The sequence below is a fragment of the Marmota marmota genome, unplaced genomic scaffold (genome assembly GCF_001458135.2).
Source record: "Marmota marmota marmota unplaced genomic scaffold, marMar, whole genome shotgun sequence".
NCBI lineage: Eukaryota > Metazoa > Chordata > Mammalia > Rodentia > Sciuridae > Marmota > Marmota marmota.
The window spans coordinates 10,128,901-10,144,088 of NW_025999960.1; the positions used below are offsets into that span (position 1 = coordinate 10,128,901).

Genomic DNA, 15,188 nt, shown 5'->3' on the forward strand with positions numbered 1-15,188 from the left:
ATAATAATGAAATAATTATGATAGCAAACCCAGTGGGAAAAGCTCAAATAGATCTGTGTTCAGATTTCTATCCCCCAATATTTCCTGGCCTGTGACCTGCACACGCTACTTGTTTTTTCATCCGCATAATGGATGCATTAACCTTCAGTATACTGTTGTGAGAAATAGAGAAGCTTCTCATACATTGTCAGGAAGGGAGTGACTGTCCCTGACTCCTCCCTCCCCCCCCTACTCTTTTTTGCTTCACTTTTCTTGCTGAAGTACAATTATTTCTGCATTGAAAAATTCATTGATATATACCTCATCTCAGTCATTCAGAAGCCATCTTAAATTTTAAGAAAAATGATAAAGAAAGAGAGTTGACAAGCAGCACTGAAATGCAAAAACAGAAGACTGAGAACCATAGCACCCAGCCCCAGAGGAGGGACGGCATCCCTTTCTGAAATTGTACCCAGCCTGCCTGCCTTAGTGGACACATCACTGAATACCCTGAAGACAGAGATGAAGGTATTCTGGATCCTTTCTTGATGGCACAAGGGACTTGAAAAATATTAAGATTAATTATTTTTAGGACTGGGGTTGTGGCTCAGTGGTAGAGCATTTGCCTCACATGTGTGAGGCACTGGGCTCGATTCTCAGCACCACATATAAATAAAATAAAGGTCCATCAATGATTAATATATATATATATATATGTATATATATATACATATATATGATTATTTTAAAATTATAAAATATAAATGCATATCTGAGAAATTTTTGAAAATATGGAAATAGACATGCATTTGGAGACATAGAAAATATGGAATTAAATACAAAATCACTTAAAATCCAGCATTTAGCATATAGTTTTAATTTGTCCAAATTAGGGGCTTCAGGTGGGAGGTACTAGATAGATTCATGGGATTTGGGAACTTATTAGCATCTTTGGCCCCAGCTCTGACCTTAAAATGTGAGAGAGAAAATATGATTTCAGAGAAGGGGAATGAGGCAAGTGGCTGATTCCATTTGGCTCAAGATTGAATAAGATTGAATGAGCCTCTCATTCTTTTCTAAATTATCCAGCAGGTTCAGCCTGATCAAGGGAAGGTAAGAATTCAAGACATGTTTTGTTTTTTTGTTTTTTGTCCCCAAACATAGGGACTATTCATTTTGTCAACACTTAACTTAGTAGGTGAGGCCTGAGACACGAAAAAATCTAGTGGTATTCTCACCTTGAACTTAAAAAGGGAGCTGATATTCTCAAATACATACATGATAAAAACATCCCCTTGTTTGTGAAGGTCTTTTTTTTTAGGACTTATTTGATTTGCCTCTAAAGATACACATCTGGACACAGAAGACAAATGGTCTTGTATAGCAATGTTTGTTCTTGTTTAGCAATTGTCATTAAAATTCATTACATTAAAGAAAAAGGATATCAAACACCAAATGAAAAGTATCTCTTCAAACTCATTTGAGTACCTTTTTGATCAACAATTTACCAAATGAGCCTTTCCACTTAAAGCCTCATGTAAATGGTAATGAATGGAATTATTTTATAGCAGGTGATTTTATTAAAGCAATGTTAGCAATTTATACAAGCAGAACAAAGCAGCAACCAGTGATTTTCTTGTAACCACCTCTGAAATTACACTTCAGTTGAATATAATATTATATGTAGTGCAGTGACAGCCTGCAATTGTGACTTCATATGGGTACTTTTTCTAGAATAAATCAAAAGCCAAGGACTTTACAAGTGGTCATTTGTTTCTGGCAGAGATTTAAGGACTGTGTGGGTGAATGAAGCTAATTTCTATGACAAGGAAAACCAATGTAAAGAGGAGAAAGCAGACTCAGTACAAAAGCCTCTCTTTTACAATCTATGCATGTTCAAATCTGTATCTTTGAAATTTCTGAAATACATTCCTTTAGTGGATCTTGTACAATTTCATGTTTGGTGGTAAGCCAAGGCCAATCTGTTAGGACTAATGATGGATTCACTGTCGTGGGGCTGGAGGTCAAAGGCCAGAAAGTGTCCTTCATGAATATCAATCACAGCAGCTACAGCAGCTGCATAGCAGCAAAAGCACCCTTGGGATCCATAGGAATATGGTCAAGAAGCAATGTCTCTTCCAGTTTCACTGCAAACCCCCATCCCCACCCTGCTCGTGGCTCCTGCCTGATGTCAGAATTTGGAGCTACCTGTTGTCACCTGGTGCATCTGCAACTTTTCACATCCAGTGCCCTTTTGGCATTTCGCCTCAGAGAAAGTTGCTTTAACATTATTCTGCCACACTGGTCCAGAGAAAGTAAGGTGGCCCTCTACTTTAAGTACAACCACAATATGACAAAAATAATAAGAGATGTTGAGATCCTTTGCAATTAAATGGAAGTATTCAAAATAAGAAGTATTTAGCTATGTATGAAGTTAGGTGCTTAGTGAAAAAGATATCCATTGTCTCTAAGAGAGAAAAAGATAGTGGTCTGATATAATTCTAAAGAAAAACCACGATTAAGTTTTAGACTTTCTGCTTGAAGACAATATAAGTCATAGAAGATATTAAGTGGCACAAGTATATTTGAGTTCTGGAGTTCACAAAATATGAAGGCATATAGTGGCCAAAGTATGTGGGGGGAGGCCATTGGAGACCTGGGAACACATAAATTAACCATTGAACTAGAGCAGGGTGGTGGCCATGGAGATTCAAAAGTTGCTTTGACAAGAGAATTGAGACAACCTATTGAACCACAGACACATAGTGGGAGCAAAGTAAGAGAGATAAGATGGATCTAGTTCTGGAACAACTCTGTAAATATTAATGACATTAAATATAGCAGGTTAATTAATTGTAGCAAGTCAATGAGGAGAACTTTTTAAATCATAGTCTCTTCTAAAGAGTGAAAAATAATCTAGTTACTTGACCAAAATTTAATGTAGAAGGAAATGCTCAAGAATATGTCTCTTTTTGTGGAATGAAAAATGGAGGGTTCAGTCAAACATCAGCCACAATTTCCAGCATGCTAATACTTGGCAGAGGCTGCATCTTCTACAAGGAAATTTGAGACTTTTGCTCACTATGAGAACTTTTTATTCAATATGGATGATGAACTGGCATAGTACCATTCAAAAGCTGAGTGCCCCATATTGTGGTATTAGCTTAGGAAAAACGGTGCTGACTTGGGAGCCCAGGGGAACCCCATACCCTCTAGCTGCTGTCTTCTGTCCTTGTTTTCAATGGACTTAACTACTTAACTTCAGCATCTGACAGAAGAAAGTTCCACACAGAGAACATAGGTTTCTTTTTTTATTTTCAGAACTAGTCTCTTTAAGAAATGGATAAGCAATTGTAGGTACTCTGGGAGCAACCAGAGGACTCTGTTGAAAGCCCAGCCCAAGGCAATCAGCCCTCTGGAAATTATTCCATTTAACATTTTTATCTTGTTCATGGCTTTTGTCCCATCAATATTTGCCAAGCTGGTGTTTGCTTGACAACCACTTTCAGATGTATGACTCCTCCAATTCAGATTTTGCGCTCTCTTCCCTGAGGAAGTCAGGGCAGGTTATCAATCACCCTTCTTTTACAAATGAATTCTCAGCCTGGGCCTCATTTATTTGTGAGCTTCACTTCACCCAGGAGTCTTTCTACTCTAATCTCAGCCCAGCCTAGGTTATCTAATTTTCACTCCTCCCTAATTATCAATTTCCAATCCTGTCTGCAATTTACCAGTCACTTCTACAAGATGCAGTCTAAGCTGAAATCCAAGCTTTTGGGGATGGAAATAAGGTCATTACTAAATGCAACCACAGCAACACATATATCTTGCTGCTAGACTACCAAGATGATTATCAGTAGTTGTCCCTCTAATATTCAGAAATAGAATGCCTTGTAAAATTTATAGCCACAGACAAATCAAATAACTAATTAGTTATTTAACTGTAGACTTAAACAAATGCATTTAATACTGTACAGTGTTAATTTAGATTATAGTGCAGAAAATTCAATAACAGAATAAAGTACACTTTAAAGAAAAAAACTTTCAAGGTTATAGGAAACAGAATAAATTAAGATTTTAAAATGCAAAAAATAATTTTATAATTATAAAATTCATCACATACCTCCTTCCATCTATTGGCTTTCCATGAAGGGCATCTGATAGATCTACAAACTTTGTAAGTTCGAGGTTTCTGCAGATGGCTACAATATTTTTCTTCTAATTTCCCTTGGAATTTGTCAATGCAAAGCACATCACGGTACTTTATCCCTTTACCACACGAAACTGAACACTAGAAAAGAAACATGAATGCCCTTGATTTATTTTTCTTAAGTTTATCTTCAAGAAATATAAAACAAAATGATCAAAACATCATTGCTTTGACATTCCTATTAAGATATGCTCCAGTACTTCAAATTAGAATTTGAAATTCGCCAATCTGCCCTCAACCATCAATTGATGCTGATATCAAAAGGTATTCATTCATTCTACAAAAAAAGTATTGCTTGTCTACAATATACCAGGAATTCTTTGACACATGATGTTTTAGATATTTTAAAAGACTTCAAATAACTCCTTTTATCATGCATAATAAAACTTGCTTTCAGTTTGTAGAGTCACTTCCACCTATTATATTTTTATTCTCATATGCTTTTCCACACTGGAAAGTATGTTTTCCTTGTTAAAAACCAAAACAAACAAATAAAAAAACAATCCAATGACCTCTCAGAGCAGGGAACTGAAAAAATGGATATTTTATTTTTTAAAGTATAGTTTCATTTAAGTATAGTTTTTTGCATCAATCCAGAAGACAAATCTCTTTACCTTCAATGTGTTTAGTGAAAAAAGAAAAACTTGTGAAATATAAGTAAAACTCTATTTTTTAGCCAGTTGTCTTTTTATGAGCCAGGATATTGAAATGTGCTGGAAAGAGCTTGGGCCCTGGCATTGAATATGGATTTTGTCACTCACAGATGAATGACTTTCAGGCACATTTCATCATCTGTCCAAGCATCAGTTTCTTCACTTACAAAATGGGAATAATGACACCGATCTTATAAACTTTTTATGAAGATTAACATGAGATAAAGAATATGAAATATCTAATCCAGTTCTCTTACACCAGGCAGATTCTCAGTAAACATTAGCTTCCTCTTCTACCATTTTCGTTCATGAAGTCTCAGAGAAGATATTGACAATTTCAGCATGACACAGGTAGCAGAGAAAGCAGGGGAGACATGGATCCCAGACAATTCTTATTCCTCTGAGACAGCTGTTGATGGTGTTTAATTTAGAAACATACTGAGCTCTGAGAACATTAGTTAGTATATTATGCATTTAATGGGTGTCATGAGTTCACAAACTATTATACTATCTAATGTGGGCCATTAGATGTTTAAAATTCTTTAAACTTCAAAAAATGAAATTTACCTTGTTACATTATTGGCAATACTGTATCTCATTTGTATGGGTAATGAACTTGGTGCCTTCATTAAGCCTTGCTGTGATCATGTCCTAGATGTTTACTGCCCCCTTCACTAATACTTAGAGCCTTCCTATGCCACTTAGAACACACTTAGTTCTTTGAAAACCTCTAATGAATTTCATATTCATATACAGATAGCATCCTTTCCTTCTACTGATGATCTAGACCTCCCTATATGCTCTACTCTTCCTGGACACTTATCTTGGGCACAACTTTGATTCTTTCTTCATTGTTTATTTTTCTAAGAATGTAAATATTGCACATTAAAAATATTATCAATTATCTAGCATATACTGTCATGGAGTGTGCTAATTACTTTGCATACATACATGTTCACACATGGAAGTTTTTCTCCTCAGATGTATGTAATTTTTCTAACATTTGGATTGTGATCTTTTGAAACAAAATAACATTCATTATTCTCCCTGTTAACCCTTTATTTAAAAAGTAATAATTATTGAAATGTGCAATATTCAATAATATTCATGTGCAAGTGCTTATAATCTAAAAGATACGTGCCATTTGTGAAATGAATTCTGCCAGAGTAGGTCTTAAATAATGTTAAACCCAGTGAGGATCAGAAAAACAAAAATTCTACGAAACAATAAGTATCACTAAAATGGTAGAAGAAAGAATATTGTGAAATTAAGAAATTCATGAAAAGTAGCCAATTCTTTCTAGGGTTTTTGGTAATTACTTAAGATAGTGACATTCACATTCAGTCTTAAAGGAGCAGTTTCCTGATGGACAAGATGGGTGGTCTACATATATGCTTTCTATACCTTATCTATATATTGCTCATGTGTGTCTATTTTGTAAAATTTCCCAGGGTTCTTTTAACCATGCCAAGTATCCAAGAATCACACAGTAAATATGAAGCAAATTGTTAATATTTCTGGAAAGAATGATCAATTTTCAAAATACATAGGATGAGGAGAAATATTAAACTTGAGATTCTATTTTAGAATTCAGCAATATATTTCCTCTATGAGCAATATATATGAATGAAATGTAAATTCAGAAGTGCAGAGTACTATTAAGATTACTCTTCAGACAACTGAATGGTCTCCTACTCTAACTCTAGTTCATCTTCTATTTTTTTCTCTTATTCCTTATTTTAATCTATTAGAGTAATCTATACTATTGTCAGTCTAATTTAGATTATGACTAAACATAATTTAAACATAAACCAATTTTATCAACTTGTTTAGTACATTTATATTTTCAAAATTTTTTTTGGCAATGGCTCCTTATTGTTTTTAATCCATTCTCTTCCTTCTTTTGTGGATTTTGGTTGGCATAATTTCCCAGCTGTATTCTGCTACTTTTCACCATGTAAACTTCTCTACTGAAGTACAATGTAATTGCTTTCTCTTCAATCTTCAACAGAGTTTAATTCATTATCTTCTTTACCCAAACTAATCACTTCCCCTGGTGTTTTCTCAGTGTTACTTCTCCTTAAAGGCCTATCCACCTCTCACTTTGTTGAGTTCTTCTGAGTCTCACCTGGTTTTTAGCACTTCATTATTTTCTATATTTGTCACATGCTTTATCTACCCAGCCTCCTGGAGGTCAAGTCATTTTAGATTATTCACATCACCTACAAAGTAGCAGGTATAATAAATATCAAGTGGATTAATTGATGTTGGATTTTGGTGTAAGCAATTTATTTGTTTTTATTGCACACTAAACTAATTTATTTAAAAATTTTAAATTCCATAAAATATATTTATTAGTTAATAAATTCAAAGTCCTCTAGGTAAGATAGAAAAAATATAAAATCAGATAATTATACAATAAACTGTGTTTTGAACACACATTTGAAGTAGAGCTCTTTTTCTTCAAGATCTGAAGAGGACTAAGTACAGATCTCTTTTCTTGATCTAAAGAGGAATGAGGCCATTATTTCATCATGTCTGGAATTCCAAGTGGAATTTCTCTGAAGTAAAAGGGAACATGTTATGCAAAGAATTGTGTTTTAGTTGGAATGAGGCAGCTAAAGAGTAAACAAAGAGTGAAATGTTACCTCTTTCCTCTCCCAAACCACAGTACATTCTGTGTTGTCAGGATTCCACAAAACAGCCATTGGAAGGGATACCAAAACATAGCAATTCTTTCCTCTTGTATCACAGCAATCACTTCTTTTTCCTGTACTTTATATTTCTATGCCTTCCTTTTCCCCTGAGATTTTCAGTAATGCTGCATAATTCATTTCTAGCAGTCTGACAAAAGTGATATTTTTTTTTCTGAAAGGTAACCTCTATGTCCCTTAATAAGAGGTTAAGACATAGCCTTAAGGAGAATGTCTATGGAACAGTAGATATAGGACCCAACCCACTTTGGAAGTGATGATACTGAATAAACACATAAATATCCTGAATTGACTACTCATATATTAGGTAAAGACAAATTTCTATTTAAGACAGCATTTGAAACAAATGTACCACTTGCAAGCACTAAAACTGTGGTAGAATCTCCAGAGTCATTTGGGATAGCTGGTACTTTCCATTCCAAGAAAAGTAATTAGTCCCTCTTAACTTTGGAACAAGAATATCCTTGTTTTTAGAGAAAAGTTGTACATAATTATAGGAGAAGACTACTTCTGATATTTGAGGTGAGGATCATTTTGTTTGTTTATACATAAAAGTACCACAGAAGAATGAATGCATTGACTTAATTTGCGGGAGTCTTGATTAATTTAATTCTGGAAACTTAAATTGCTGAACAAAATTAAATAGGGAAGTTTGTTTATTTCTAAGAAATGGAAGTCTTGGGATTTGGGGCTTTTATAAACTGTTATGTTAATTTGTACTGTATTCTTTCTGACAACAGTGGGGAACAGTATTTGTACTGGGGAATTAGCAGATACTGTAGCTTGTTATGAAATAAATACTGAAATACAAGTGTTACACTCTACCTCAGTGATGCATGTGCTCTTTGCAAAGTATGCAAGCTGAGTAACTACAGGTAAATTTTTTACCCATATAATACTCCATTTTCCATTTATAATATTGGTAAAAAATAATATTTACTTTCTTTATGGGTGAAGGTAAAATGAAGGGATTTTTTTTGAAAAGACAGAAATAAAACTAAGAAAACTGTAAAGATACTTGTAATGGTATAGAAAAATGTTAAAAAGTTAAAATCGACAAAGAATATTGCATAATACCACATTGATTACATGAGAACATGCTTAAAAATGTTTCTTTTTCCATGTTGTGAATAAAACAGGGAAGATAACATAGAGAAAAGAGCAAATGGAAACCTATGCATGAATGTCATTTTCTAGAGTGTACTCTGCTTATTCCCAGCTCAGGACTTTTGCCTATGTCCCCCAACTCAGACCAGATTAGTCATGACTCTTATGAACTTTTTTTTAACACCTTGAGTTTCTCCTTTGTGACCCTCAATACACCTCTAATTATCTGTTCTTCATCTGTTTTCTCTTCCAGACAGATTACAGAATCTACTAGGAACAGACATATTGTAAGGAAACATGATAAATAGAAGAACCCAGAATCACTTGTTCCAAATGAAATTTGTCACGAATCATTCTTCATTCCTTCTAAATGGAGGAAATAATTCTAATGTATCATTAACCATAGGAAATTGCATAGAGGAACATCCTCTAAACTGGTATATATTCCACTGGTGGCACATGAACTGATTTTAGATGGTATACTTCAAATTTAATGGTTACTTACATAATAATGATCAACCTCAATTTTATTTATAAAGATTAGTTAATATGTAATTTGAAGGAAAAAAAGAATCTGTTCTTTGGTCTATAGGACAGCAAGAACAATCAAAATTAAGAGAAAGAATTATTTATTCATTACATCTATTTTAACAGTTTAGAAAAGTAGAAATATCTATTTCATATGCCACTGAATAGTGTCACTTATAAATAAAATTATATATTTTTCCTTCCATGTCAACCACACAGATTTAAGCTAAAATTCTCTAAGATTATTGTTAAAAATAATATTCAACACTTAATATTAGGAAAGGGCTCTGACACCAACTCAGTTCTATGCTAAGATTTTTTGATGACTACCAAGATAACAAGTTATTGAGAAGAATTTTAAAAATAAGCCTACTTTCCTTCATATGTAATTTCTTCATATATATTCTTGCTTAATAATTTAACATTTTCTAAACTAACTCTGTAACACAGGCTAAATTATTGCCAGTTTTCTAAATGGACTTTTGTGAGTAAATTTGTCAAAAATCCATTTTAAAATAACCAGATCATAATTCCAGATCAATTAGTGAAAACAAAAAATACCTTAACAACTAATCTGCTGCTCCCTTAACATTTCTCCTCACTGCTGAGAAGTAAATTATTAACAATTAAGTATAATATTTCATAATTTTATAATTGTAAACATTTTGTTTGATAATCCATTTTTCTTCTGAAAACCATACTGAGGGTTGTTGATATGGCTCAGTGGGAGAGTCCTTGCCTTGCATGCTTGAGGCCCTGGGTCTATTTTGAGGCTAGCTATAAATTATGACATTTAGTTTTTTAGCAACCATAAATCAATAATCTAACTAGACATAAATGTAATAGTCATGACTTTTCTCTCAGCAATTTTATTTAATTTTTGTTTTCTAATGTTGTAATTAAGCAAATAAAAATAACAAGAAAATACAAAACTGAACAAAAATAATAAGGTACTATTATTCAATTTCACTTCGCCAACCAAAAGTTTTGGAATTTAATGGTTCTTTGCTTTTAAAACATACTCCTTAGAAATCAACAGATCATCAGATGAAGAACACATTTTTACTTTATAACTAAATATCATATTACCTCTATGTTTTCCTGATAGCAAGTTCTCGAAGTCATTTGTTAAAGATGTAAACTCATAACCAGGTGACTGGTGTTATGTCTATCCCACTGCTCACCCTTAGCCAAGTATTAATGACTTCTCCAGACAACAAAGAAATCCCACGAAGGGAGTAGGATTTGTAAAGTATTCATAAACTCTTCTTGTTTAAAGAGCTTGTCTTAGAAATGTACTTCTTATATATTAGAAATCAAAATCTGTCTCAACACAAACCAAAAAATATTGCCATCAAGACAATGCAACAGCATAATAAGAAGCATCAATGTACAGTAAATAGAGTGATCTTGACTTAAACACCAGTATGCTAAAATAACTTAAAGAAAATCAGGTGTTGTAGTAGCTCTCATAAAATAATTTGAGAGGATTAGCTGTGCTTTCCTTAGTCTTTAAGTGACATTAAAAAGCATCAATGAAATTTTCAGTATTGGAGTATGAATCCTTTATCTCATTTATCTCATAACTAAACAATTTTATGCTCCTTTAGCAAAGTTAAATCAAAATTTCGTAAGGGAAAAAATCTGGGCCATACTATTTTGCTAGAGAATTTTTTAAAGTGATATTTTAGTGATTGTTTTAAAAGTCTTTAGAACATTATCATGGAATAAAAGATTAGCATATGAAATTACCTATTAAATAGGAAATGACAGAATTTCCAGTAAAAATTGACCAGAAATTAGTTGTTTTGTAGAATAAAACATTATTGCATATATGTGTACATGTGAGTTGTTTTTGTTTTTTAAGAAGACTATTACAACACTAAATAAAATAGGTTGATTCTAAACCATTGCATGGTTAAACAGCATGGTTGTTGAGATCTTCAGGAAGACAGACATTTCTGTATTATCTATGAGAAAAGTCCATTACACTAAAATCTTAGATATGAGTTCCATACAACTACTTTATTATTATGTTCTCTATAATAGAGAGAACCTATTTCTAAACTGAACATCTCAGTTTATTAGAGAAATAAAACATTAAATTAGTTAGAGTACAGTAGTGTATCCTTCTGTTTAAAAGAGCTATAGAAAGGACAAAATATGCATATAAAGAGTGTCAGCTCTGTAAAATAATCCCACTACTGTTCTCTTAATTCACTGCACATGTGGGCCAAGGAGTGAGATACTAAATCCACCAACAGGGTCCCCATTCATACTGTTTCCTGAAAGATTATGCTTATAATTTAAAGTTTCATGGAGTTTGAAAACTTCCTTTTAAACCTGTTACAAACATCCTTTGACAACACAGCATTAACAAACCAGGACAGCATTTAGTTTCTAAAGTATTTCCCACTGAAACATTTTATTCTATTGCAGTACATCTAATTATATTTAAAATTTGTAATTTTGGCCATTAAAAAAATTTAAGTCAGATTGATTTGCAAAGTGTTTGACTCACAATTGAAAGCACAACAACCAAAAAATGACAAATAACCAACATATCCAGCAAAGTTACTTTATATTAGTTAATATCATCATAAAACTTATAACTTTAATTTCAATTTTGTGTTATAAGATTTTAATTTCGAATGCATGGATGTGTATATTTATGTACATTCATAGACTTAGAGTTCTAAGCTGATCAATGCAATATGTGTGATCTCACATGTAATTCATCTGGCTAACTCAATTATAAGTAACAGTTAAAGATAATTTGCTGCAACTGTTAATCTTGTCTAAATTATAACTTTGGAAAGTTTTGTGATTATTTTCACTTGCAATGTAAACATGAGGAGAGTTTCAGTAATTGATGCAGTGTCTTATGTAAAAACACGTCCGCGTAAATGACACACATATCATATAATATTGTTTGCCCACAATTTAAATATTAGAAAATTAGAATGAAAAATTACCCCAGTAACTAATAATTAAAAGATTCAACTATTAGATTAGTTTCAATAATAAGATTTGATGAAGAATAATTGAAAAATCTGCAAAGATTAATTATTAAACTCAGGTTTATTTTACTGGAAGAGTAAATGTAATTCTAGTTCAAAATGTAAGCATTATTTGTTTTGAAAAACACTTAGGAAAAACTATCATTAGTTTGAAGCTTTTAATTTATTCTTTTAACTCTGCTAATGGCAAAGTTTCTGTGTGCCATAAAGAGGTAATGAACATTTCAGCCTCCTCTATAAAATTCATTTGCAAGTGGAAATCATCTAAAAATTTCCTGTTTGGAGTTTTCATTGACTTATTCAGTAACATGAATCTTTACAATTATATCCCAACCAGGAGAAAAATGGTATGGCAATATGAAATTGATGTAAATATTGTCTAATTTTAAGAATTATTTTGGTGGCATGATTGTGAACTTACTTATTATTGCTGTTTCTACATGAATCACAATGACCTGGGACATTGCTGTTACAAGAATGTAGGCACATTCCATAATAAAAAAAAAAAACCCACTCCCATCTTACTGCAGATAACCTAAATCCAGAAATATGAGCATCTGCCTTTCTGGGTGCAGCAGAGCAGAGAACTCTTCAGTGTGGTTAAACCATACAAAGGTAAAGGGACCAGAAAAATAACCAAATCACACTTGCCTAAAAATTATGACTTTTAAAGCATTACTTACTATGCAAACATTAACGAAATTCTTAAAATCAAGTGCTAACAATATAGCAGGATTTACCATTCAAGTTTCTGCATGTTTTATGTACAGGCTGTGGGAGTTAACAGAAATAAAGCCAAGAAGTTTGCTTTTAAGTAGGGTTATAAAGGTCCAAAAAGGAATATGCAGAGAGCTCTGTGATGAGAAATAAATGAGCTCTTTGAATGCTTGAAAAAGGAAAAGTCAGAGTTGAGATGAAAGGAGCGACCCTCACTGCACAAATTAATATCTACTTAGCATATGCAATAGAGGTCATGAGGGAAGGATGTGTTAGGAATTAATTTCATATTTTGGTGAATTTAAGCTAATTTAAAGTTATTGTTTAATCACATAAAATGAATTATATATGTTAAAATTGAAGGTGAGTTTCATGATTTGCACTCCTCGGTGGTAGTAGATGGAATAATGAAAAGGGCACAGAATTAGGAGTCAGACACCCACATTTGAATCTCAGCTGTCAGTAGTGGGGAAAACTTGGGATAGATGCTTAATTTCTGGTCCTCCAATTTCACAACATAAAGTGACAATAATACCTATGCTTCAGTGAGGTTGTGATATTAAATGATCTATAAGTGAACCCCTAAAACAGTGCCTGACACAATGAAATAAATGCATATTAATCCTCTATTCCCTTTTCCTTTTCCTCCTTTCTCAAATTCAGAGGGAATATAAAATTGTAAAAATACAGTGTCTGATGTAGATTTGCCAATTAAACACATAAATGCAACATGGGCATTGTTCAAAGCTCCTACATTTGCAACTCACTCAGTGATGAGATAAGGAGACAGTGAGTCCATTGGAATTCCAGGGAAATTCCATTATGTTCCCCCTAAGACAAATTATTTTAAAGGTAGGGATAAGGTAGAATAAACCCCAAACCAAGAGAACAAATTTTAAACACCTGGTTTTAAGCAAAACAGATTTAGTTTAAAATGATAGAATGATCTTTTGTATTTATTTCCTCTCCCTCTTTTTTTCAACCCACAATGTCCAAGAGCATAAAACTATACTTCAGTAACTTAGGAAGATGCAAAGAGGATAAACGGAAAGGAGAAGACCAACATGAAGCAATACAGTCAGACCTACAGAACCCCTGCCATGCTCAGCACCCAGAAGCAAAAAGAGAGAGGGCTTTTTCACAAACAAATTAAACTGCATGGGGTTCTAGAAATGGGGCACTGGAAGAAGAATAAGAGGCTTCTATACATTGAATTCTCAGGTCTTTATTACCTCTGCCCACATTCTACTCTAAGCAAGAAATTAGGGGGGTTCTTCTCTGGAGAATCTGGGTGTCCAAGAGAAAAGATCTCAAAGCACTGGCTTTCAGAGAAGATCACTAGTTACTCATGTATCCCAATGTAGTTTTCCAATCACTGATGCCTTACTCTAATGAGTTGCAGAGAGTCATCAAAATTTGAAGAAAAATTTCAGTGGAAATGACAGAAAACCACTTTTCCTTAAAGAAAGGGTCTAATGGATAAAGATATGTAAGGGGAAAAATCTCCCCTCAAAAAAAAGATAACTGTAATTATTACATGTAATATAAGATGTCATCAAAACTGAAGGCAAGAGAAGAATATCACAGAATGAGAGGACAGTGTGACAGAGGTACAGAAGGTTAAAATCATCCACCCTACATCGATGGAAGAAGATGGGAGGTGGGTGAAGGAGTCTAGGGAAGAGAAAATACCTGAACACTTAGGGAAAACAATTCATAGAGATTTTACACATCTGGACAAACACTTGAGAGGAAACAATGGTGATTGAAACATAACAAATTGAATGAATTTATGAATTAGGAAATGATTAACTTGAGAAAAAGTAGAGAAGTTGTACAAGACAGCAGGATTTCAAAGTTTACTACTTGGCTTCATACTGACCGAGTGGCACTGACTATTGACTTGATCAAAATTTCTTTGAAAGATAGACTGTAGAGCTCATTATTTTGCATAAGAAAGCTAAATTCTCATGCTCTATGAGGGGGCGTCAACAGGTAATTTTTTGATGCATCAAGAAATAGCAGAATAAGCCTTATTTGTAAATATGGAAATAAAGATAAGAAGATAAATGATTACTTCTAGAGTGGGAGAGATGAGCAGGAGACAGCTCTTTTTCTTTACTGACTTTTTAACACAACAATATTTTAAAATTTTGTATGTGTTACATTGGTAAAGTTGCATTCAGAATTATAATCACAGATATTTGATTTATTAGTGGAAATCAACATCTGCCGGTATATTCTAGAGTTTTAGAGCTGC

At 33.2% G+C, this 15,188-nt stretch overlaps 1 protein-coding gene across 1 annotated transcript in view; it reads right to left on the reverse strand.

Moving 5' to 3' along the window:
* Adamts20 (ADAM metallopeptidase with thrombospondin type 1 motif 20) overlaps positions 1–15,188 on the reverse strand; it is a 154,544-nt gene that overhangs the window by 37,439 nt on the left and 101,917 nt on the right. Inside the window, exon 29 of the mRNA XM_048802443.1 lies at positions 4,103–4,270. Coding sequence (XP_048658400.1) covers positions 4,103–4,270 — 168 coding nt within the window. The remainder of the gene's footprint in view (positions 1–4,102; positions 4,271–15,188) is intronic.